The 27,568-nt window shown below is 42.0% G+C and overlaps 1 protein-coding gene and 1 pseudogene across 1 annotated transcript in view; both read right to left on the bottom strand.

Moving 5' to 3' along the window:
- Window positions 1–12,204, bottom strand: part of PPP2R2B (protein phosphatase 2 regulatory subunit Bbeta) — a 340,092-nt gene extending 327,888 nt beyond the window's left edge. Inside the window, exon 1 of the mRNA XM_044277550.1 lies at window positions 11,805–12,204. Coding sequence (XP_044133485.1) covers window positions 11,805–11,883 — 79 coding nt within the window. The 5' untranslated portion in view covers window positions 11,884–12,204. The remainder of the gene's footprint in view (window positions 1–11,804) is intronic.
- Window positions 747–868, bottom strand: LOC122929767 (annotated as a pseudogene).
- Window positions 12,205–27,568: the final 15,364 nt, after the last annotated feature.

Genomic DNA, 27,568 nt, shown 5'->3' with positions numbered 1-27,568 from the left:
CAGTTCTCCAGGAACCCAAACCCCTCCTTCCTACACCAGTTCTTGAGCCACTTGTTAATCTCCCTAATCTTCCGCTGCCTTTCTTGTGTGGCCCGTGGTACAGGTAGTATTTCGGAAAATACTACCTTTGAGGTCCTTGCCATAAGCTTTTGACCTAAATCCCTGAAATCATTTTTAAGAACGTGAGCTCAGACACTTTCAATGTAATGACCGGCGTCACACACAGGGAGGAAAATGGGGAAAGCCCTGCCCAAGGGAGAGGGAAAGGTGGTGACGTCCCTAGACTGGTTCCTCACCTGTGCGGCGCTCACGTGCCTAAACCCTGGCTTTCCCTGAAATGAGCCCTAGATAGTGAACGGGCCGGTGGGATCGCTAGTCCGCACCACTGCACTAAGAGGGAAACACCAGGGAGAGGACAGACAAATACAAACAAACACAAACACCCAAGTCGACCACAGCAGTCCACAAAGGTCCAACAGGGATCCGGAGGGTAGCGTTCTGAAACAACCATCCGAGAACGCAGCACACAGCTCCAGTGGGTCAGAATAGATGTCCAGGCAGGAAGCTCTATCTCTGGCAACCAGAGACGTGTGAGAGAGGAATATAAGGAGGTTTGGGAGTGCTGGACAAGGAACAGCTGAGGAGAAGGAGCTACGGGTCCCTGAGTGAGCCAAAAGGGTTTGCAAAGCAAACCCAGAAAGCTACCATAAGGAAAACAGCCCTATCTTAAATAGAGCGTGCAGCCAACCGCTGCGACTTCCTGACCCCGGGTATAACGGAGTCAGGAGTGGTTCTCGATACCCTCGTCACATTCAAGCACATTTCTCCCTTCAAAGCCTATAGAAATGATCCCTGAAAGTATAGTCTTGCCACAGCAACACATTACCACAGTCTGTCCTTTCCGTCCTCCCTGTACTTCATGTCTCCTCATGAACTCCATTCCTACAGAGATTCAGCTAAAGTTCTTATCATTTGTATTCAGGATCATAATCCCTGACAAGTGGAGCAGAGAGGAGGAGGCGGAGACAGCTCTTCACCTCAGTGTTGTAAAGTAACTAGTTCTCATGTGTGACAGGTTTTGTGTGTACTAATAGCACAGCTGCCATTTTGTTTCTCCTAATGATTGCGCCCCAGACAAAACAAGCAATTTTAAATAATGAAAGGTATTTGAGAATATATTTATAATAAAGTAATATTTAAGTATTTTAATTTTCTTAATTCCCAGAGAACCCTTTTAAGATTTATCTCTACTTGTAGGTAGCACAGGAAACCGACAGATTTATTTTTGTCCAGATACCTATAAACTAGGACCATGTGTTGTATTCGACAGCATCAGTCACAAACTGCAGTTGTCACCAGACCAGGACTAACAACCATCCATACACATAGGGGCTTTTGACCATATTTGTTATTGTGATTTTAATTGTCATCATATATAACAACTGACAGTAAATGTTACTAATGTGTTTCTACTCCAATCCAATCTGTATGCTATTTTTACAATTGCAGGCTCCAATACCTCAGAATACCCTCCCTGATGAAGAACAATGGATTTTTTTAGATGTTTATGCGCTAGTGATGTCACTACCTACAACATGGGCATGCTAAACCCTTCATGCTGGAGACAGCACTTGCCATTGGACTCACAGGCCAAGAACCCGTTACTGGAATGGGCATAGGGGGTAATCAAGGGATCTTACAACAGAGGATCCCTAAGACAGATGCACTCTTTTCTACAGCCATTAGTTTCCAGTCACTGCCCCGTGGTAACATGCCCAGGGATCAGCTCCAAAGCAGCTTGTCAGCTCATCCCATCTTTTCTGTGGGCATAAAAATCATCCACTCTTGGCAGGACATCGGCCCATGCAAACAGAGGGTCTGCTGCTGAGAGTAATAAAACGGTATGTGCCTGAACAATCACCCTAACAATCAGTCACCTACAGTACATCAGATACTCAATGTAAATTGAGCTAAACAAGGTTTGATCAACTTACTACAGATGTAGCAAACGATAACAACACTTAATGGAAATGTGTCACCAAAATGTTAGTTAAAACCAGATAGTGACAATATATCCTTTTTTCTAATCTGTTTTTATTTTCTGATTGTAGATTTTTTTTATTCTATTTTCTGAACATGATTATGGAGGTGGCCATCTCTTGCTTGAGTTGTTCTTAACAGCATTTAGAAATCATTATGGAAGCCACAATGGTCTGTAGAGGAGCTCACTTCTACAGGAGAGTTTTCTAGGCATGCTGTGTGACCTGTTAAGAATACATAAGATTTGATATCATCGATTGTGAATGGTGGATCCTGTCTTATCTGTACACAGAGGTGTATTATTACAGGCAGGATTAGAATGACAGATAAGTAGGTAACTGCAGTAAAGTGATCTGTACAGACCAAGAAGTGGTGCCTATTATTAGACTGAGTGGCCAGTGCGAAAACTGCAGGATTTTATGTTTTTTGTTTAAATATAGATGTTGACATGGAAACTTAAAAATAACATCACCAAAAGTTCTTTAAAATATGTTAAACATAAAAACATAATTTAAACTATGTCATTTTCTGATGATACTTTCCCTTTAACTTATTAAATACACAGTACATGTCAATCGGTGCTCATTCTGCCTGTGTAAATGGCCCCTAATGCTATGCTGGGACAGGAAGCAAAAAATATCTTCGCAGGCACAGGAGCCAACCTGAAATTTTCTTTCTGGACAACTTAACCCAAAAGCACTTATGGCCAACATTATTCACTGACAAATTGGAAAACCATAATGAGTGAGAAAGATGATAAATAATACATGTTTGTAGCTCAATATAGTGATTTGAGCTCATAACCAGCATTTGCTATGTACCGTAAAATGATCATTACAATCACAGTGATCCGTTAAAGTACCAACAGCCTCAGAGAAATCTAGTTTTTATTTTTTTTAGACACTATAAAAAGGTCCCTTATATTCATGGACTGTCCAGGAATTTCTGGATCATTGGCTACGCTGATAGCAGCTAGTGCCAGCCACTTCAGGAGCTGAGCTCAGGAAAAACTGACAGTTAGAGGTGGACCATGCAGAGGGGAAGACTGCTGAAAAAGGAAAAATGTTTACTTGTAAAATTCACCTAAAATCTGAGGCGGTGCCATAGGGGGTGCAGAGGTAGCAGTCGCTACCGGGCCCAGGAGCCTGACGGGGCCCATAGAAACTTGTGTTGCATAAGAAGACAGTGGTATTATAGAAAGTGCATGCTGGTAATTACACCTCTGGCTGGAAGGAAGGGGTTAGGTCAAGAATTTGGCATTGGGGCATGGGGAGGGGGGTTATGACAAAACTGAGAGCTCAATCCATGACGGAGGAGACTACTGGCTAAGATAATGAACTGAGCTGGAGAACCACCCCCTTTAAGATTTCAGTCTGTGTTGGAGTGGAGCTGCCGAGATCGGGAGACGAGGTCTGAAGGATAAGGCACAACATTTTGATAAATGAAGTATATTAGGCTAGATTCTTATAAGCGCAACTTGCCACATTTCTGCTGGAAAGCGGGTGGATTCACATCAGATCCCATTGTAGTCAATGGGGATCGGTCAGCGTGCGGCATTATCCAGCTATGCCAGATACGTCGAACTCCGGCAGGCTGTTATTCTGTTTACAATGGAGATATAAACGTAGCCTTCATTTTTTTACATTTTAAATACAATAAATACATTTTTCTGCATTCGAAAACACTTTAACAAGCGCCTTTCCAGTCAGATAAAATTCACGTGTGCATAAATCACCTACACAACCATTTCACTCTCATATTCCAGGCTCTGATAGGATGCAATAAGGGCATGTGAGCATTGTGGGGGGTTCGCTCTGATAGGCAGGTTAGCGGACGCAGTATAGAGGCAACAGCAAAGTCTTTAAATTAAACTGTTCAGTGTTTATTCACACATTAAGTAAATGACAAAACAAAAAGTCTGTTTCAATGAAAACAGTCACCTTGTGATTTTGGTGTTCGTTCACACCATGCAGCAAAGTAGAAGTCCTTGGACAAAGCAGAATCCACCTGCTTTCACACCAACAAGGTAGCAGGCCTTAATCCAGGCCCAACTCCCAGGTCCCAACACAGAGACTGACAGAGCTCCACTGTCAGAGAGGAGTAATCCACACCACCTGACAGTGCTGCCTGTGTTTTATAGCCCAAAACCAAGGCCCGGCCTGGAACGTGGGGAGTAGTCACCCACCCAGCACTTTGACTACTCCCAGTAAGAACCATCCCGGATTAGCTATTAGCTATTACAGCCATACTAAATAGCAACGTGTCAAACAGCTGCTGCTAACATATGAAACCGGCTTTTACTTCACCGAGGCCAGGAATCTCGCTGACACATATCTATCATCCACGATCATCCCTTGAACCCTCCTACAGCATGTACTTTCCTGTTTTTACCCAGAGACAATAATTTCCCCTAATAATGATCTATACTGGATCTGCACACATACTTTATCAGAGCCTGGCAGCCGGCACACATTTCCCATCTCCAGAACAGAAGGATGCTTACTTGAGCATTTACGCACATCTGTCTCTGAGGGTCAATGTACAAAGTTATTTTTAAACTATGGCTGAGCTAGCTTGCAATTCAGTAATTTTCTTTTTTTTTTGGCGTTTCCTAACCAATCCATGAGTAAGTTATATGGATGTCATAAGGAAGGAGTGGTCTCGCCTCAATTAGTCATAACTAAGGGCTGATCTCGTTTTGGTGATCCCAGCAGAACCACATATTTCATTAAAATGAATATTTGATAATTACAGATGACTACTAGGAAAAGGCCGACCGGAGGTGATCAGGTGATTGCTGTGCCAGGTGCAATGATTCTGAAAATGAAGATGCCTCATTGCTTTTAGTGGTGCAACCCAGTCACAGTTTTTATCAAGACTCCAGGCCACCCCCTGTGCACTGAACCATAGCATGGTCCCATTCAAGTGAAAAGGTCTATGCTGCAGTTCCCTGCACAGCCGGTAGCCAGGAACCTTTACGAAAAAATTGTATTCAAAGCAAATCTGTTGGCTGAATAAGCTTCCCTGTTTATAACATGAGTCTTCTGCAGTCATCTGTGCAAAATCGCCACGGGTGGGTGTTGATGCAAATTTGGATTAATTATCAAATTATCAAAATCAGCATGGATTTTACTGTGAATTTGTCCGTGGTGTAAAATTACACAAAATATTTTCTGCATGGCATATGTCCAACGTATTTCTTTGGCTGTAGGTTGTCAGTACAACATGAAATATAAACTGCTTTTATACAAATGTTGCCAGTATCGGGTGCCTATGAGGACGAGTTAATTCCATAACACAATACACCATATTCACTCTGGAAGACTTCCATGTGAAAAGACCAACATTAGTGTATGTCCACATTGAAATACCACTGTATTATTTAGGTGTAGAAATAATAATAATGCTAATTCTAGAAATAATAAGAAGAAGAAGAAGAAGAAGAAAAGTTGAATAATGGTATTCTTTATCTGATACCGATCCTGAGTTTCAGCCTATATTATAGTCCAGACTGCCATCCACAATTCTGCAGGAGTGAATTTCCCAGAAGTCCCTGCTCTTTCAGGGTCCGCACAGTGCTTGCTCTGGGGATTTGGGAAGTACCGTATAGTCTTTACTCCTGTAATCTGAAAACTCTCCCACTGTTTTCTATGAGCTTAGCCTAGTAACTGTCTAATGACAAACTTGTTGATTGTTTCCAATAACACCCAACTTTGACTTTATGCAGTGCATTTACAGAGTTAGGGTCCTTTCACATGAAGTCATTCAGTTCCCATAGAATTTGATATAGTCTGAAGCACATTTCCTGTTTATATGGGGAGATATGCTGCCGACAACTATGATTTTTAAGCTTGTATGAAAAATGCAATCAGCTGACAAACAACAATTACTGTAGGAATCGTGCAGTTCTGTTAGTGAAGCAAATGCCAGGTTTCCATGTGTCCGATTAAACCAGTCCTACTATACAAAGAGTTCCTAGGTGAAAACCGGTTCGCTGAGTAAGAAACATTTGTACTAAAGGCCCGGTTACCCTTTTAGCAAATTATGCACATAAACGGGTCACATGCACACAGCCGTGTCCATACTTTGGTCTGCAAAAAATGGTTTCTCAAAATACTGATAGAAAAATACAGAATGCACATAGAAGCTCACTCTCATCAATAGAAAGCTATTCCCCTCTGCAATAAATGGACAAAAATAGGACCCGCTCTATAATCTGCAGAATAACCACATGGCTCTGCAAAAAATATGGATGTGTGCATGGCCCCACAGAAATAAATGGGTCAGTGTGCTACCTGTAAAAAATGTGGATAGAACATGGATGGAAAATGTGGTTGTGTGCATGAGTCCTAAATTATCTCCTTTTCCCTGGAAATCGAGCTTCTTGCACCACAAGATATGTAAAAACAGTTAGAGATAGATAAAAATGTTTACCTATTAAATAAAAACATTGTAATAGAAACTTGCAATATGTATAGGAATACAGCCTGCGATGTATGGCATGTATAGGAAAACAGCCTGGGATGAACAGCATGTAGAGGAATACAGCCTGCGATATACAGCATGTAGAGGAATAAAGTCTGCGATGTATGACATGTATAGGAATACAGCCTGCGGTGTACAGCATGTGTAGGAATACAGCCTGCGATGTATAGGATGTGTAGGAATACAGCCTGCGGTGTACAGCATGTGTAGGAATACAGCCTGCGGTGTACAGCATGTGTAGGAATACAGCCTGCGGTGTACAGCATGTGTAGGAATACAGCCTGCGATGTATAGCATGTGTAGGAATACAGCCTGCGGTGTACAGCATGTGTAGGAATACAGCCTGCTGTGTACAGCATGTGTAGGAATACAGCCTGCGATGTATAGCATGTGTAGGAATACAGTCTGCGATGTATGACATGTATAGGAATACAGCCTGCGGTGTACAGCATGTGTAGGAATACAGCCTGCGATGTATAGCATGTGTAGGAATACAGCCTGCGGTGTACAGCATGTGTAGGAATACGGCCTGCGATGTACAACATGTGTGGGAATACAGCCTGCGATGTACAATGACAGCTGTCATTCTGGTTGCTATGGCTGTGTCCATAAACATCTAGATACCTCTACTGTAATTGCATAAACTTCTTCAATAAAATAAAATCTGTCCATTTGTATTGTAGCATGGTGGCTGGTAAAGTACTGGAGGCAGGTGCTGTATATCTCACCCAGAATGCTCAGATGGGTAAGGTAAAATAATCCAGGAAAGTTGGGTGGTTTTATCTAAGTGTAGTTTGCTGTGGTATTTTTCTTCACAAAGTGCATCTGTCAGCAGATTTGTACCTATGAATCTAGCTGATCTGTTGTATGTGCACTTTGCAGGTGAAGGCATCTGTGTTGGTCCCATGTTCATACTGTATGTGCCCCCAAACCTAACTTCGGATTCCTATTTTATTATTTTTTTAAATGCGCAGATAGGAATACCAAAGTCATTTACCAAAGTTTCACGAAGGGCGAGATGAAGTTTTCCTACATGGAAACATTTTAATGCTGTACGGAAACACCATTACAAACGAGTTTACCTCGGATCTATGCTCAATTCGCTCAACCCTAGTCTTGGTATTAGAGTCCTAATACAGATGCACGAAACCCAGTTTCCTTGTGTCATGTATGATACCAATGGGTGGCATTCAATTCTTCATTTCTGGAAGGAGGACTAGTTTGATGCTTCCCCTGACAGTTGCAGCTGGCAGAATGACCCTTACTGGTCAGATCATAGTTGGGAGACCTTTCATGTCAAAAGAGTTTGTCTGAAATGGACAACCCTTAAAATGGTTGTCTCACTTCAGCAAATGGTACACTCTCTGGTGGCCGGGACCGAGGGAGTGCTTTTTTTTTTAAAAAAAGTGTGCAAACACGACCACTGCTGCTGGATTGCAGGGTGATCGTAACGCCTGAATATGAGCAGTGTATAATGTGATGAAAAATGAATCAAGCCAGCAAAGAAAGCAATATGGACAATCACATTAAATTAGTAAGTGCCTTATATTAACTGTGTGTACAAGTTAAATTCCATTTGCTGATGTGAGACAACCCCTTCCCAACATCCACCATACATGAATGGTGGATATCGGGTCTTTAAAGATGTTTCCCACAGTAGACACTGAGGAGTAATGTCTGCGATTGGCGGTAATGCCAAATGCGGACATTTAACCCCTCAGATGCCGTGGTCAAATGTGCACGACGACATCTGAAAGGCCGAAAACTTGGACGCAGGCGCTTGCTTGGCAAGAACGCATCCCCTGAGCTGAGATCAGGGAATGCGTTCCATTGCAGTAATAAGCCAGAGTCTGTAATAGCCTTATTACTGGTATATTCCAATGCATGGCTGCAGTTGGTAGCACTGTATTGAAATACACCAATCTTTGTATATTTTAATGGCTAAAATCCCATTACATTATACAAATTGCAATTTAAAGATTGCATGCTGGGGTCAACTTGGGGCCTAAGGAAAAAAAATTAAAAGATTTTAAAAATATAAAAATATAAATTCAAATCGCCCCCCTTTCCCTAAAATAAAAATAAATAAACAACAAAAAAAAACATCCTAGCATCTGAAAACACCCATACTATTAAAATATAAACATTTTTATCCCATATGGTGAATGGTGTAACGGAAAAAAAATCTATATAGCCGATTCGCCGTTTTTTTTTAAATCACCTAACCCCAAAAAAATTATAATAGGTGATCACAAAGTCATACACACCTCAACATGTTATCAATAAAAACGATAGATCGTTCTGAAAAAAATAAGCCCTCAAAGCTCCATAGAAATGACTACGGTATAAAAAAGTTATGGAGGTCAGAATATGCAATGAAACCTCCATAAATAAAAGCCAAAGCTTTTATTTTCTTTCAGTATTAATTCACAAGAAAAACTATACAAATATAGTATTGCTATAATCATACTGACCCAGAGAATGAAGGGGCAGGTCAGTTTTACAGCAAAGTGAACACCGTAAAAAAAAAAAATAAACACATAAAAGTATGGCAGAATTGCATTCTTTTGAGCTTCCCATTACATATGCAACATTAAATGGTGTTACAACGTCCTACAGAAAACAAGCCCTCATATAGCTATATGAACAGAAAAATAAAAAAGTTTATTCAGTAATATTGAAATTTTAGTATTTAGTACATTATGTTTTTTTCTGGGATAAATACTGTTTAATACAGTTGTGCAGATGTATCTTCATCAGCCTTCTTTTCCATGTTTACTTATTTATTATGTTTCCAGATGTCAGCCGTCGCCTGTAATCTCGCCTTCTACTAACTATAGTTAAAACTTCAAAGAAACTCTATGAAATGTGTTTGCTTGACCTCGCTCTGGAAGAAGCACAAATACAACATGGGTCTCTCCCTAAAAATATGACACAGCTGAGAACCTAAAGTGTAACTGTAGATTTTAAAAAAAAACTTTTAATATGTCACAGAGACATATCAAAGGTTTTGATTGTTGGGGGTCCGAGTGCTGGGACCCCCACCGATCTCTAAAACAAGGAGAAAGATGCTCTCACACGGAAGATTAAAGGAGCCATCCCATCTTGCTGTTTGCATGACAAGATGGGCTAAGCATCGATCTCAGTTGGTTGGGGTCATGGAAACAGCCAAGCTTCGGCCTGCTGTTTCCATAACTTCCATTATGGTTAATTGGAGTTACGCAAATGTCATCGCAAAATGAGCGATGCTGCTTCTATCACGTCAGGAGTTGAGTCCTATTCACTACAATCGGATTTAGGGAAACAAAGGGTGCCGGACAAACTCGGCGGTTTCTGTAAGCCCAGGCACCTGCTTAGTCTCTTCTCGCCATAGAAATGGTGAGATGGCACAACCACTTTAAGACAGGCACAGTGGGAAGTCTATGAAGTTGTCTCCAGTCCATTTTCAACATAAGGAGAGACAGTGCTTTTATATCAACTCTTTTTAGCAACTCAGACTCTCGCCGAATAAAACTTTTGGTTTGTCATGTTATTTGTGTACAGTTACACTTTAAAGAGGACATGTCCCCAGAAAAAGCAGTGTAGTCTGCAGGCAGCATGGTATAGAGCAGGAGGAGCTGAGCAGATTGATATGTAGTTTTTGGGAAAAAATATTGTAATTTATTCTTTTAAAGGGGTTGTCCCGTCTTGTAGTCCTAAGCTGCGACCCTGTACATAATAAAGCCCACTTACCTGTCCAGAGTCCCGCTGCTGCTCTGTTCCCGGACGCTTCCTGTCCCTGCAGCACTAGGAAGTGGCTTGGTTCCGTTACCAGTCACAGGCCTCAGCGGATTGAACGGTACATCACTGCTGCGATGCAGTGTTCAAGCTGCTGTGATCACTGAGGCCTGTAATTGGCCACAGAAGTCACAGGACTGCAGGACCAGAAGAAGCCAGGAACAGAGCAGCAGCTGGACCGTGGACAGGTTAGTGGATTTTTACATGTAGGGGCACAAGTCTGGACTCCAGGGCTTCACAGCTCTAAGGCTATACTACCTCTTCAAATCTCTGATCTTTCTGAGCTTAGTTGTACACGGAGACCGTATTATCAGTGACTGTCTACTCTATAACATACTCCCTGCAGATTACAAAGCATTTTCATGCTGACAGGTTCATTTTAACATTAATTTAAGACACTACTCTTAAAATATCTGTCCACAATTTGCTAAAAAAAATATAAAACATAAAACATGTAAATGATTCTGAAATACCGGTAAGTGCCATTTAGCTTTGGAGAAGTGTAGGAATTACTGAGAATACTATATTGAGCTGCCTCCTACATTTCCTGTTTTCTGAGTTACATTTCTTTCCTGGATTATTAGTCATAATTTTTCATTTAAAATATTAAAACGGAAACGACCAGGATAAATTAAGACTGTGGAGTGGATTTATAATGGTAATAAAGTCAATCTCTGAGCAAAAACTGAACATTTTTGCTACATTAGTGTGGGGTCAGGAAACTTGAGCCTACACAGATTGGAGACCGGCCAAGTCGCATCCTCAAAACTTTACTCGCCCATCAGCGCCTGCAGTGATGTCATGACCCCAGGGTATACATATTGCAGACCTAGGTACTATTTATCTGATGGGCAAATGGTGACACTGATTCATGTGGGTTCTCAGGCTGTTCTGCATTGAAGGAGATAGAAGAGAGGAACCCTCAGGATCTGTACATCGTGGTATTTATGTCAGGTCAGATTTGGGGGGAATTGGAAATGAACCCTAATCCCACCAAATATGAATTTATTAGCATCTGCCTAGACTTTAGTTTCTTTGAATCTGCAGTAGAAGATGATATAGTAAATAATAATATAATAAACCAGAAGAGAACACTATATCATAGCAAGTAGCCTGCTTCCAACTCAACTGCTGGAAATACAGTGACAAAGTGCAGCCCCCTACAGTGGGCACCTGAGCACCCCCCACCCAGGCAGAAGTAAACTTGATTGCTATACAAAGAGCCTAGAGGAAAGCAAAGCATCTGCAGGCTCTGCCACTATCCCCTGCACAAATAAAGCAATGTCCTGAGGTCAGGTTCAAACAGTCAAGTGCTAATACTCCCAAGGATAACCACATATGGCCTCAGCTACAAGGACTACTCCACAGACAGGATCCTGGCAGCAATGGCTGTCATCTGACAGCAGAACAGCAATGTCAGCAAAGATGTTTGGGAAGTCAGGCTTCCTCCCATCCCACTTTTCCCACACCCACCCACGTAGGCACCCTTTCCAGACCTGTACCTTCTGTGTGGCAGCTGGAGGACAGGATGGTGTTAGGAGGTCTGAAGATGTAAGGCAGGTAACGAGAAAAGCATTTCATCTTCACATGAAGGGGACAAGCACAGCCTGCTCAATCCATAAGGATCCTGCTCTCGGTCAGGGGCTGTAGATCCAGGATCCAGTCATGTCTCCTGCATGGCAGGGATGCCCAAGGTTCCTCTTGTTCCATCAGGAGCAGCAGCTCAGCCTCCCATTCTGCGACCGTATCCTGCTCCAACTCTGAAGCCCTCAAGCAGCCTGAGGAGGCTCTTCACTGGCTGAAGCTCTGGAGAGCAGTATGTGCTGACTAGTCAGTCCTGCTTGTAAACACACACTGAGCAAGCCTGCTGCTTCCTGCAGGCAGCATCCAGTGCAGGTCCTGGACTGCTAAGAAGCCCTAGAATCCCTGCCTACTATGTCTCCTCTCACAGGCACATGGATTTTCTGTGAATGAAGCAGAGGTTTCCAAAGTGGTGGCTTTAATAAGAGCTGTTATAAAAGGGTTAAGACCAGCAAAATTAGGAATCTGTCTGCTGCATTTACATTTTACTTGCCTCTATCTAGCCTAAGGGTACTTTCACACTAGCGTTTTTCTTTTCCGGCATAGAGTTCCGTCACAGGGGTTCAATACAGGAAGAAACTGATCAGTTTTATCCTAATGCATTCTGAATGGAGAGTAATCCGTTCAGGATGCATCAGTTCAGTCCCTCTTACGTTTTTTGGCCGGATAAATACTGCAGCATGCTGCAGTTTTATATCCAGCCAAAAATCCTGAACACGGCAAAAACCTTTAAAAATGCAAAAAATTTATAAATATCGGATCCGTTTTTCCGGTATGATCAACGGATCCGTCTGACAAATGCCATCCATTTGAGTCCGGATTGCCGAATCCGACAGGCAGTTCTGGCGATGGAACTGCCTGCTGGAATCCTCTGCCGAAAGTGTGGACATCAAGTTGGACATGTGACAAAAAAAGTTTTGTGTGATTCATCTGCAGCTTGCTGCTGTGTTCAATATTTTGTGTCACGCCAATGCCACCAACGTTTGCAGAAGTTGCCTGCAATGTCCAAATGTGACCGTGGAATCTTGGTGTCACGTGAAACTCTATGGCTGAGGCTACATGGCGACATGTAAATCACACAACATTGGATTTAACGATTGTCAGTGGTGTCACAGACCTGATGGATTTTGTGTTACAGGTCGCACACGACTTTTACTTCCGTGACTTGAAATGTGTAACACGTGGCTTTTCTGTGACCTGGCTGTGCTTTTACAGCCAATCGCAGCTCTAGAATATTATGTGACAGCAAGTTGCAGACAAGTTGCACATATGTTTTTTTGTCGTGTGAGACGGGTCACCCTGTAGCCCCAGCCTAATTGTTTTTTTCATTCTGAGGAAGGACGTAATTAGTTATTGTCAATAATTGCTTTAATTGTATTTTAACTAAATATAAGTTGTAAGAAAGTTGTTAACAAGCCTATATTTTGTTTTGTTCTTGCCTTTCTGCATTTTAGCAGTCATTCCATATGTATATTTTTAAGTGGCTGTTTTATGCTGGAGACATTTTTTATTTTTATTTTCTTTATCAATTTTGTTTAGCTGCACACATCTAGGTAAAAATCTATTTTCATCATTTTTTATACCACTCATGTTTCACTCTAAACAACCTGATAAACTAATTCCTTGTGTTATTATGGTTGTGTGTGGGTTTTTTTTTATGTCACATATGGACTATAATATACAAAATAATGGAATTATATAACTTTTATTTTTTATTATATTATTGATACCATTTTTAGAATTCCATTATGGGATTGGCATACTCCTGTATACCGCTATTTACAGTATCTCACAAAAGTGAGTACACCGCTCACATTTTTGTAAATATTATATTATACCTTTTCATGGGACATCACAGAAGATATGACACATTGATGCAAGGTAAAGTAGTCAGTGTACAGCTTGTATAACAGTGTACATTTGGTGTGCCCTCAAAATAACTCAACACACAGCTATTAATGTCTAAACCACTGGCAACAAGGAGGAGAGGCTCTGCTTTGGAGTCTAAGTCCAGTTGCTTAAGATCAGGAGTTCCATCAGAATTGTGCGTAACATTCTTGCTCCTTGTGCAAAGCCATAACAAAAGGACTCCATAGGCATACACATCAGAGGACTCAGAATCTGGTTGCCCCAAATTTAATTCAGGAGCAGTAAACAGCGGAAAGCAAACAGAGCTGGCTGAACTCTGCTGTTCTGTACCTCTTGTGAAGTCAGATTTACAGCAAATACATTATTTCCATGTAGAAATCCAAGTATGTTGGAGGCATGTAGTGTATGCAAGCCATGTGCGACCCCTCTCATCACTCTCCCGCTGTTCTGCACCTGGTTTGCCTGGGCAAACAGAGTCACACTAAAGGTTACACTACACTAAAGGCTTTTCAACATATAACATCAGTTCATACAGAACAAAGTCTACAATCGCCCATCAATTTTTTCCCACTATCACACTACACTAAAAGCTTATGAACATATGACATCGGTAAAAACAGTACAAAGTACAGTACAATTTGGCCATTTTCACTTAGGGGTGTACTCACTTTTGTTGCTATACACTGACTAGTAAACGGAAGGTGGAGGAGCGCAAGGTCTCTAACATTCACCAGCTCCATGATGTCGTAATGGAGGAGTGGAAGAGGATTCCAGTGGCAATCTATGAAGCCCTAGTTAACTCCATGCCCCAAGAGAGAAAAGGCAGTGCTGGAAAATAATGGTGGCCACACAAAATATTGACACTTTGTGCACAATTAGGCCATTTTTACTTAGGGGTGTACTCCCTTTTGCTGCCAGTGGTTTAGACATTAATGGCTGTGTGTTGGGTTATTTTGAGGGCACACCAAATGTACACTGTTATACAAGTTGTACACAAACTACTTTACATTGTACTAGATATCTTCAGTGTTATCCCATGAAAAGATAGAATAAAATATTTGCAAAAATGTGAGTGGTGTACTCACTTTTGTGAGATACTGTAGGTCTCTGACACAGACTTCTTTAAGGGCAACACTAGTAACAGCAGGATTACTAAACAAACAGTCATTGGTAGGTCCCCAGGGCTGACGGAAGATGGCTTCCCTAGTCTCCAATCAGGTCATGTTTACAGACAGGGAAAGAATTCAGTATGGACATATAGAGTAACATCCTCCTCTGTGGCCTCCCATCTAGCACTCTCACACCCATCCAATCTATCCTCAACTCTGCCGCCTGACTAATCCACTTTATCCCGTGTTACTCTCCTGTCTCTTCTGTCTGCCAATCCTTTCACTGGCTCCCCATTGCCCAGTGCATCCAGCACAAAACACTTACTATGACATACAAGGCTGTCCACAACCTGTCCCCTCCCTACATCTGTGAACTGATCTCCTGATACCTTCCTACACACAATCTCCGATCCTCCTTCTCTACTCTCCTCTTATCTCTTCTTCCCACAATCTCCTCCAAGCTTTCTCCTGTGCAGTCCCCATGCTCTGGAACTTTCAACCGCAACATATCAGACTCTTTCACTACTGTGAAAACCTTCAAAAGAAACCTGAAAACCCACCTATTCAGACAAGCCTACAACCTACAGTAACCCTGCTGCCTCTATACTGCCATGCCCAGCTTCACCCTCACTTACTGTATCTTTCTCCCATCCCCTGTAGATCATAAACCCTTGTGGGCAGGGTTCTCTCTCCTTCTGTACCAGTTTGTAACTTGTCTTGTTCATGCTTGTTGTACTTTATTTTTTATTTTTATTATGTATGCATGAAATAGCATGATTGGTGTTTTAATAATAAATAATAATAATTAGCGATGAGCAAATCGAAGTCAAACAAAGTCAATCGAAGTTCAGGAAAAATTCGATTTGCCGTGAAGCTGAATTTCCTCATGTTTCATGGTAACGAATCAATTTTCTCTGAAATGGCGGGGAAAAACCTTTCTCATCTCATCCATTTGTGTGTGAAGAGGCCGCACGGACATCTGGATTGAAGATACTGTGTGAAATCTCGTGTGCAGCGACGTATGACATCACCACGCCAGCTAGTGTAATGACATACAATTGGTCAAAAAATTAAACCCCAACTTTTGGGTCGGATGTCAACCTTTATCAAGGGATCTGAAAAGAATATACAGCAATATTATAGTAAATATCATGGATCAAAAGATGATGTCAATCTTAAAGGGACTCTGTCACCAGTTTCTAACCCCCACTTTTAAAAATATTGTTCTGTCCATGGAGCCCTTGTGATTACTATGGTGTTGTTATAAGCTAAATCTGCTGGCTCGTTTTGTTAAAAAAAACGTTTTATCTAACCTGTCAGTCATATTGTTAAGGTGCCCAGGGCGTTTCTCATGGCCTGAAGATGCCGCCCGCCGCCATTGGTGTCCAGCTCCTCCTCTGCTCTCGTCAGCGCCGCCTGAAAATCATGAGATACGCCTCCGGCTCTCCCTCACTCCCATCTCATGATTTTCAGGCGGCGCTGACGAGAGCAGAGGAGGAGCTGGGCACCAACGGCGGCGGGCGGCATCTTCAGGCCATGAGAAACTCCCTGGGCACCTTAACAATATGACTGACAGGTTAGATAAAACGTTTTTTTTTAACAAAACGAGCCAGCAGATTTAGCTTATAACAACACCATAGTAATCACAAGGGCTCCATGGACAGAACAATATTTTTAAAAGTGGGGGTTAGAAACTGGTGACAGAGTCCCTTTAATACTATAATCTAAGTAAAAAATACTAATGGCTGCTGGATGATGTCATCTTAAAGAGGTACAAGAGTCTGTGCTGGCTGGGACAACAATTAATACTCGCTCAGTAGTCCAAACAGAAAGGTAGAAATTAAGGGAAGGAATAAAAGTGATCTAATAGAAGGAAAAACTATATAATGTATAAGATGACTAAATATATAACATGCATATTTCACCTCGGTACATCAATCAATAGGCATATCTGATCAATTCCTTTGAATAACATATGTTGCTGCTAGGTATGGAAAAATTGTGGTCCAGAGTATTATTGGGAGTTGAGAGCACATAATGGTGGGAGAGGGGTTATTGAGTCAGCATAGAGTTGCTGGTATAGGAGGAAGACGCTGTGTGGAGAGGCTAGAGAATAAAAGTCATCAGAGGAATGTGAAGGAAATATAGGTAAGTATTTTTCCATACCTAGCAGCAACATATGTTATTCAAAGGAATTGATCACATCTGCCTATTGATTGATGTACCGAGGTGTTATATGCATGTTATATATTTAGTCATCTTATACATCATATACTTTGTGTATAGTGTGTTATCTAGTGTGCCCTTAAGGCGATTAAATATATAATTTAGTCAGTGATGTCAGCAGTTTCCAGGTCTCTCCAAACACATGGCACGATGTGACCCCCTTTCAGAGAAAGACACGCCCGCTTGCTGGCACAAGCCTTTTAACCTGTAGCCGGTCCCTCCCCTCCCGGCCTCTGGGAGGGGTCCACCCCCCCTCTGCTGAACTGGCAGCAAATGACCCACAAAACCCTCTTAGGGTTCATAGCTCCAGACCAGAAGGTCACAGGGAAATGGTTCTGTGACCGACAGATCCGCCTGGGTTCCAGCTACAATAAGTAGAGTCTAAGCATGGTACTGTTATTGGGTTTCTGTGGGGAGATATGTATATCTCCCTTCACTGGCACCCGACCTCCAACCTATGACCATGAGCATGTTAATCGTGGCCACCAGGACACAAATTTGTATCCGGTTTGCGCCTTTGATGGCCGGGCGATTCATAATTCCTTATAAATAGCTGGTTCTATGCTGTCTGCTAGATTTGATTGAACTGGGGAATGGCTGAGACCCCCTGCAGGGACACTTTTCCTGTTTCTTTAGCTGGGTTCCTGGCTGACTGGAGAATTGTGAATTTGTAAACAAGTGGCTTGCTTGAAGCCAGGACCCCTGTGGAGTTCACTACCTCTGCTATCTGACAAGCCGATGGTTGTAGTGAGAACTTATTTTGCATGTACACTGACCAAGGTGAATTAAATGAAAATCATGGCTGCCATTGAATGATAACCCATATTCCTGACAGAAGCTATGGCCATTGGGACTTAATTACCATTGTAAGATAACAGAGCATTTATTAAACTAAATTCTCAAGTCTACGATCACAAAATGTCACAAGTGATCCTTATGAACTTGCGATTTGGTTTGAATTTATTTGGATCCTAATTGAATTGGATGAATGACTCGGCCAATTAGGACCTGAAACAAATTTTGTCTACAAATAGCAAAAAAGGATACACCAATGTTTGCCCTAAATGTGCTTAGGACTTACTGTAGGAGCAACATGGTTGCAATGTACAATAGTCAGGAAATTGCATAAAGTGTAAAGTGGAATGCTTATGCCTATATATTTTTTCTTATTGAAATTGATTTACTTATTGTCACAGTCATCTTAAAAATCATATACTTTAGAGTGCCCCACATAAACGGCAGTGGCAGAGTGCCCCACATAGGCGGAACCAGCAGAGTGCCCCACATAGGCGGAGCAAGCAGAGTGCCCCACATAGGCGGAACCAGCAGAGTTCCCCACATAGGCGGAACCAGCAGAGTGCGCCACGTAGATAGTGCCAGGTGAATCATTTTATTAAAAAAAAAAATAGACCAGAATGAGTTAACTTGATAACTTGAGGGGCTCTTTCAAGTAAATGGGAGCAATCTAAATATATATTGCAGCGAGCTGTCCACAATGGTGCCAGCCAGCAGTCTTTTGCAGGAGACTGCTTTCGGAAGTTCTGAATATATTTGAGGGTTGGGATAAATGCTGATCAAGGATAAGTGTGCAATTGGAAATCATGGATCAGCGGTTTGGAGCAACCTTTTTTTTAGAAGCTATTTTGTTTCAAGAATACATATGTTAGTATTTTATTCACTATTCCATTCCAGATTAAAGAAATGCTGCTTCACAGACAAAACACAAACACTGTTATGGCTAGTGCAGGGATGACACAGTGATTCCATGAACACCAAAAAGAACCCCTGTGCCATGGACTACACCCCCTCCATATTTTATATGAATTGTTCCTGTAAGGACTTAAAAGTTGATAGTATCTAATTAAACATGGTAGTGACTACAAAATACTAGCACAATAGTCAAGTAGGAAAACATACAAAGTTAAACCTAATCCATGGCCAAACAATACTGCAAGCCATCAGATTCAACATGTATTGAGTTGCTATGGTGTAGAGAATTCGATTTATTAGTGTTAGTTCAAGGGAGGTTGCCTGTAAGAAGAATCATCCTCTGTTTGATGCGTTGGGCTATGTGTTTTTCTTAGTATATGCAGCTTCTTCTTGGAGCTGAATTTACTGGTTTAGAATAAGGTTTGGAGTCTTCTTATAATATTTTAGGTTCTCATGCTAAACATTTATAAAGGAAGAGCAGTTAGATAAGAGTTATCCATGCACAGGAATTAATCTACAGCTGCCTTTTAGGTTTCTCTAATGATCATTTTAAGAATTACTGTCATACTAATTGGTCTCAAGGGTCCTTATGTGTATCTCCAAGGCATTGAGATCTTCAAAGATATAAGTGATGATTAGAAGTTGAGTTTTCTGTGAATGACTGATAATACAACTGAGCAGCCAAAATCCACTGGTCATTGATGAGGACGTTAAGGCCAAGCCTGGCAGCTTCATTCATTTGTTCACTGTTAATGTGTCCTCCTAGTTACAGTGACATATGCTATATGGGCCAAGAAAAATAAATATTGGACCCTCATGACGAACAATGCAGTCAGTGTACATAGGATAGAGTGGTCCCTATGGCAAAGAGCAAAATGGGCTCCCTAGTATGCCAACCAGGTAAAACAGGCCTGCTGTTTGCTTACCCTCCCATATTCTTTTCATGACCCTACACAGGTTCTTATCTCTAGATTCAGTGGAGAAGAGATCAACTAGGGCCCCGTTGTAGTTACATAGGCTGAAGCTATGGTGCTTACCATCGTGGGTCAGTTTTCAAAGATTCCAAAGTAATCCTGTAACTTAAAATACACAAATATGTACTTAATGAAAATGTTAAAGTTATTATATCCCACAAGTGACATTAAATCGTCACATGACTGCATTATAACATAGAGAACACGCACCATTCATTGTACGTGACATTTCACCATGGCCTTATTGTGTCTAATGACCCTGGCACTATACAGATGAGGTGGCCATGTGACATAGCTATGACAGATATGCAACATCACTATGTATGGTACTTAATTGTTGTACATTTGGCCATGGGATTTGAAAAGCAGAAGATACATATATAAATGTACAGTGTGACTACTTATTTATTGGGAAGCCTCTTAAAATGTTATTTAAATATAGTTTTTATGCCAGGTTGCCTCATCTTGAGGAATGTTTTAAATAAAATTCCAGAAAAAGGAGAGCCCTGTATGAAATTTAATATTTCTGTCTTGGAGAAATGCAATGAATGCTAAAGTTTAAAGCAAAGGTTGACTTATCTTAGAGAAACAACATGCTATAGAACATATATGCAGTTACTGTTCTAAGCATTGATGTCCACCTGCCTGCATTTGTCTTATGATATCACGTCTCATCTCAGTGGCTAAAGCTTCAGAAACATGGACAATAATTCATATTATCTGTACTGTATGTTCCATCCATGTAGCCAAAGGCAGTAATGGAAGATTGCTACAACTATGGCATCCCATAGTGCTCCAGGACTACTTTGAGGGAACACGGTTGAACTAATTGTGGTTGAAATGTAGTTAAATGGAAATGTTGAGGTTGGCAGGGCCATACTTGCCTAAGGTGCCAATTTGTGTGTGTGTGTAGCACCAGAGAGCCTCCAATTTTTGTATGAAGCCAACAGGAAGCCATTTTCAGTGCTAAAATTTTTATATCATACTGTGCCATTACCCAAAGGACAAAACTCACAGGCAGCACCTATCTGTAGAACAGGGTCCCCAAAGTGAACAAGGGTACACCAACGCAAGCACGGCCACCCTCCATTATCTTTTATGGGCGTGCATGCTCACTCTGCTTTTTTTGGAACTCCCATAGAAGTGAATGACGAGCACGCTGTGCATGCATGGTGTGCTATCCTTTGCCCCATTCTAGAGATAGGTGCTGGTCCAACCTCTGGAACCCACACCTATTTGACACAGGTGGCATATCTTAGCGATAAGCCACCAATGTGTGAGATGGACCAACCCCTTTAAGCTGATTGGTGGAGCAGTAGTGAGTGGGGACTGCTTCTCCACCAATCAGAACAATCACAGCCTGGAGTAAAGAACACCACAACAGTGCTGAGAGGAAAAATAAAGAGCTGCTCTTCATCCTGGTCCAGACAGCTCAGGTTGGTGTCTGACTGCTGTGCACTGTACTCACTAACCATCCCCAGCCCACCCGTCTTTGAGTATGAGCGCCGCCAGGACTGGAGGAGGATACGGCCAACCTTCACCTGGAGCCAGAAGAGAAGAACTAAAAATGAGGAGTCTACTCCTTAGTCAGTAGTGATACACAATGATCTACAGTCTGTCCAACCATTATCACTGCATCAGCCAGCACTTGGCCAGCAGCATCTGATTTGACAGTGGCCTACTTTCATATCAAAATCTATGGAGGAAGAACCTCTAGCGCTGCACAATCACCAGGCCGCAGTCCGCTGTCAGATGCGAATAGCTGCTCTGAAGGAGTCTTGGCTCCTGCTCTGTAAGGTTAGACTTAGACAGCAATTTTACAGTACTGCTTAATGTCTAAGTCTAAACCTACAAATCATTGTTGCACCATGATGGTCGGGACTTTGGCAGAGTGACTCCTTGCTTCTGACAGCATGAGGCAGCTTGGTAACTATGTATGCTGTGTGTACTGTTCTGTCTATTGTACTTTGTCCTGCTGCCTAAATGCACTGCAGAGAGAAGAGGAGGAGGACGAGGCAGCACAGTAGGGTATGTTCACATGGCAAACATCTGCCACTGATTCAGCAGCAGAAAACAGGTGCTTTCAGATTCTAAATCCACAACCAAAACTTACCAACAGTTTTCCCATTGACTTTAATGTTAAAGGGCTTGTCTCATTTCAGCAAATGGGATTTATCATGTAGAGAAAGTTAATACAAGACACTTTCTAATGTATTGTCATTGTCCATATTGCTTTCTTTGCTGGCTGGATTCATTTTTCCATCACATTATACACTGCTTGTTTCCATGGTTATGACCACCCTGCCATCCATCAGCGGTGGTCATGTTTATGCGCTATTGGAAAGAGCCCTGGCCTATGTGTGCTCCTACGGTCCCGGCCACAAGAGATGCCAGCGCTTTTTCAGATAGTGTGCAAGCACGACCACTGGTGTTTCCTGCTGCTGGCACTTTGAAGGGAGGCATTGTGACATGTCTTCCTCCCTGTAGGGGTTATTGGGGATGGGGCACTGTTTGACAGTCTGCAGGAGGGCTCTATTCTGGTGTACATGAGGGGTCGGGGGGTGGATCTGGAAGGCAGCAAAGCACAATCATGGAGAGGAGAGGGTTAGGTAGCACACTCGTGTGTGGGGGGGGGGGGGGTTGGGCACTGAGAGGCAGCACTGCATGAACGATCCTGGGGGGGGGTGGGGAGGGGGGTATACTTCACAGGGCTGTATTTGCAAGCCATAATTTGTTACTTTTTATGCTGCTCTTGAGACGTTTACAAAGAGTGAGTGGAGCTTAGTGGGAGGGGCCATGGACATGTGCAGCTGGACACATTTATTATAATTTAGTACATATCTACAGTATGTCAGCTCATACCTGCCATACAGTATCTTTGCATTCAGTTACATGGACTGGGGAAAGAGGTGCCTAATTTATTAACAGGTGTATGCCTCTTAATAAATTAGGCGCACCTAACACCAGTGGGCTTCTTATTAAGCTTTAGTATAATCTTCCCAACAGTGTTTTGCAGATTTTATTTGCAGTGTAGCTTTTAGTTGTGTTTGTTTAGTAGTTTGCAAGTGTATGGGGGTGTTAGGAGAATGATAGCTGACAGCCAAGGGAGTGTTTGGCCATAAACCCTCTAAATTGTATGGACATCAATGGGCACTAAAGTGCCTAGGGCAGCATGGACTCTATAAACAGCCCTGAAGCTTGAGGTTTTGTTTTCTAGATACTAAATATAGACATTTGGAACAGTACATTTGTAGGACATTCTTGAACTAAAAGTTTGTCTGAACTCTGCATGTAAAGGTCAATAAATTCATTAATATGCCATATGCCAATTCACTTTTTTGTCACATTTTGTTATGTTGCCACAATGTGCTAAAATAAAAATAAAAGAATGTGTTTTTCCCCATCATTCTGCACTCAATACCCCATTATGACAAATTGAATACAGAATATTTACTAAATTATTAAAAAGAAAAATGAATATTGCGTTAACATAAGTATTTAGACCATTTACTTAGTACCTAGTTGAAGCACCTTTGGCAGTGGTTATGACCTCCAATCTTCGTAGGTATTATGCCACAATGGATTTGGGGATTTTCTGCCATTCTTCTCTAAAGATCCTTTCAAACTTTGTCATGTTGGATGGAGAGCCTTGGTGAACAGCCATTTTTAGGTCTTTATCCAGAGATATTTGATTGGGTTCAACTAGCCAGGGTTCTGGGCTACTCAAGGACATTCACTGAGTTATCTCTTAGGGCTTTATTACACCAACAGATTATCTGACAGATTTTCAGACCAGTCATTGGTTAGGTGGCCATTTACACACATAGATCTTTTGATATACACTATTCGTCTGATTGCACAGAAATTGGTCAGATAATCTGTTGGTGTAATACAGCCCTAATCCACTCCTTTGTTGTCTTGGCTGTGTGCTTAGGGTCATTGTCTTGTTGGAAGTTTAACTGCAACCTAGTCTCAGGTCCCTCACACTCTGAATGAGCTTTTTACAAAGAATATCTTTGTACTTTGCCCCATTCAATGTTCCCTCAACCCTGATCAGTTTCCCTGTCCTAGCCAAAGAAAAACACCCCTACAGCACGATGCTGCTACCACCATGCTTCATTATAGGGATGTTAGTGGGCAGGTGATGAACAGTGCCTCGTTTCCTCCAGACAGGACACTTAGAATTGAGATCAAATAGTTAAATCTTGGATTCATCAGACAAGAGAATCTTGTTTCTCACAGTCTGAGAGTCCTTTAGGTATTTCATGTGTCGTTTTACTAACAGAGACTTCTTTCTGGCCACTTTGCCATAAAGCCCAGATTGGAGGAGTCCTGCAATGGACGTTTATCCCATCTGTTCACATGATCTTTGGAGCTCAACCTGAGTGACCATTGGCTCTTGGTCACCGCTCTTACCAAGGCCCTTCTTAATTGTTTACTTAATTTTGTCTGGTGTCTAGCTCTAGGAAGAGATCTAGTTGTTTCAAACTTCCTCCATTTAAGAATTATTGAGGCTAGTTTGGTTTTGAGAACCTTCAGTGACATGACATTTTTGTAGCCTTCTGCAGATCTGTGCCTCCACTCAATCCTGTCTCTGAGCTCTACACGCAGCCATTTCCTCCTCATGGCTTGGTTTTTGCTATAAAATGCATTGTCAGCTATGAGACTTTATATAGACAGGGATGTGTCTTTTCAAACCATGTCTTATCAAAAGACATTACTGTAGGTGGGTCAAAGTGTAGAAACATCTCATATATGATAAGAAATAGGAGGCCTCTAGAGCTAAGTTTCAAGTGTTATTTCAAAGGGTCTGAATATAACATTTTAGTTTTTCCTTTTTAGTAAATTTAAAAAATTCTCTTTTTACTTTCTCATTATGAGGTACTGAGTTGAGATTGATAGGGGAGAACATGTGCTAAAAAATAAAAATAAAAAATCAAGGCCACAACATACAGTAACAAAATGTGAAAAAAGTCAAAGGGTCTGAAGAATGCATTGTACATGTGCAGTTATAGATTATATGTACAATTCTACTAGGCATAGATACCAGCTTCAAGCCTTCTTAAGTTACAGCTGTCATCATAACAAGTACTTTTTAACTGTGGAATTCTATTCTAACTATGTTTCCGCAGCAACAGTTCTATGTGTCTGGATACAGTGGGCTTTGATTGTTTTACACAAGAACTCATGAGCATATGATGGCTGTCGGATACGATCACATTGCTGTCAAAGGCTTACACATCACAAATTCAAGAATAGTCAAACATAAAAGATGGATGGTAGTTGATGTTTGCATGGTTACAAGGTTATGTAATAATGCAGATACTTTTCTACTTAACATAAATAGATCAGCTTTATATTTTATGGAAATGGTCAGTAAAACAAAGATGCCAGAGACCATTTTTTATTCATAACATTGCTTTAGATAGGTAGGCAAAAAGGAAGTCAGAGTTTCTAAAATCCTGTTCCACATATTTCTTGCATGTCTTTACCCCAATTTGTTTCTGTGGTCCATCCAGTTATAACCACTTTAAGCTGAGGCCATAACTCTCTGGAAAACTACAAATTGGTTCTGGAGCCTCCAACATTGTCATCCCAATACAGATAAAGCAAGTTCTTATTGTTACTACCAGCAGCTCTTTCTGTTGCGTTGTCCTCTCCTGTGTATCTGTTTATTTGGGGCCGTGGTTATAAAACTGTCACGTTCATATTGGTGTTTGACCATGACGTGGTTGCCATGCAGAATAGTTGCCGGGGGCAATGTGTTGTTGGCAGTTTGCATGTGCACTTCCCTTTTAAGGTTTGCTTCCCTGCTGTTTGGTGAGCAAGGGGTTAATCTTCATGCTAGTGGGGATTAAGGTGTTTCCTGGGTGTGGCGGCGGGCTTGATATATACCTGTGGCTTGCTGGCTGGGTGCAGTTGTACTACAGCCTTGCTTGGTGTTGGAGCTTTGCTCCTTGCCTGGGTGTTTCTGCCCAGTACTTGAGGGCCACCATATGGAACATAAATTGTCCTCCCTTATATACCCTCCATGTACCTTTGCCCTCACTTATGTGTTGTGTGGATTTATGTTCTGGGTGTGTGAAGCGTTTTGTTGATTGTTACATGTCTGGGCTGTTGTTGGTGTTGGTCCCTGCATGTATGCTATTCGTCACCCGGTATGTTGATACCTCCGGAAGGGGGCTGGTTTACCGGAGGGGTGAACCATAAGTCTGGATGCAGTGCTGCCTGGGGCTGCCGTGCACCTTGCTGTATGGGGCCCAGGCAGTATCAAGTGTGCTGTATTCCGGTGTGTGGTGTTTTTTTTTACGGTGTCCTATTTGGTGTGTGGGTACCTGTACTTATGCACGGGTTCCAGTTGTGGTGGCTGTGTTTATGGTGTTCTTACAGTCACCACCAGACATCTGAGAAGCTCTGACAGATGCCTTTCAGAACCTCCTCCTTGAGCTTCCTTTGTTTTGCTTTCAGTTCCTCATCTCGTTAGCCTCTCTCAGCTGTCATGTAGTTGTACTGATTGCTTCCCTTTAAATTCCGCCCCATAGTGCATCAGTGTGCGGTTTATAGTTCTTCCTGGAGTGTGTGTGCATGCTGATCCTACTTCCCAGTCTTCTACAAGATAAGTGTTGTGCATTCATTTGTGATTTTCTGTTTGCTGGATCCCAGGTGACCCTGACTCCCTCCGTATCTAGTGTAGGGAGCCGGTGGTCGTGTCCCCTCACTATTATAGGGTGTTCAGGAGTTATACAGTCGAGGTACGAGGATATGCGATCATCTACCATTGGGATTTTCGCATAGGCTGAGCAGTCAGGGAGAGAGCCAGGTCTGATGCAGGGGTCTCCCTTTTTGTTCCTTAGTTTTGGATCCAGTGAGTCGTATATTCATTTTGTGTTGTCTTGTTTCCTGTACACCTTCCGTGACAGTCGTCCACTTTTCTCGGCAGCTAGGCCTGTGGAGACTCTGGTTCATCCGTGTCTTGGATGAACCTGGTTGTCTCTTATTTCTGACCCCGATGCTAGGGATTGTTAGGGTCAGTAGGGCCCAGGTTCCAGTGTATGAGTCCTCCCACATTAGGGGGCGCTCATATGGTCAGGAGATCAGGGATAGGATGAGGGTTGTATTGGAGGTTTTCATCTTATCTATCCTTGCTTACTGGCCTGGTTACTTCCTTCATTCCCTTCATTATATCCCCACTCCCCACCGTGACAACAACTGCCTCACAGCTGATTTATTAATGTGGTCAGCTAATTTCTGATGCAGGCCAGTCTGATTTGGGAAGGAAGTCCTGACTGGACAGACTTCCTTTAATTATTTTTAGTCCCTGCTATGATCTTGCTGGTGATAGTGAAAGTTTTGTGCATTTGTTTCCAGTATATCCTTGTATTTCTAGCATCTAGTTTTCAATTCCATTTTGTAGTTGGTTCCTAAGAGTATTCTCGTTTAGGCTACTTTCACACGAGCAGTACAACCTTCCAGCAATCTGTATCGGCATAGAATGCCGGGAAATGGCTGGGCAAAGACTGATTTCTGTGTGGACGATTCTCAACATATTTGCCAGGTGCAGCCGGATCTCTGCTGGACTCCATTATATTTAATGGGGCCAGCAGGCATTTTGGTAGTATCCGCCAATGCCAGTTCCGGAGAACTCTAGCAGGCTGTTCTCTGCTGGAACAGCCTGCCGGAATGCTGTACCGCAGATGTAAAACTAGCCTTAGTCCTGGTTCTCAGTCTTGTGTTTGTAGTTATCTTTTTTTTAACCCTTTTTGTCTATGCATCCTAGAGTGCCTGAGCTGTTGTCTT

The sequence above is a fragment of the Bufo gargarizans genome, chromosome 2 (assembly GCF_014858855.1).
Source record: "Bufo gargarizans isolate SCDJY-AF-19 chromosome 2, ASM1485885v1, whole genome shotgun sequence".
NCBI lineage: Eukaryota > Metazoa > Chordata > Amphibia > Anura > Bufonidae > Bufo > Bufo gargarizans.
This window is presented reverse-complemented; position numbering and strand designations above follow the sequence as displayed.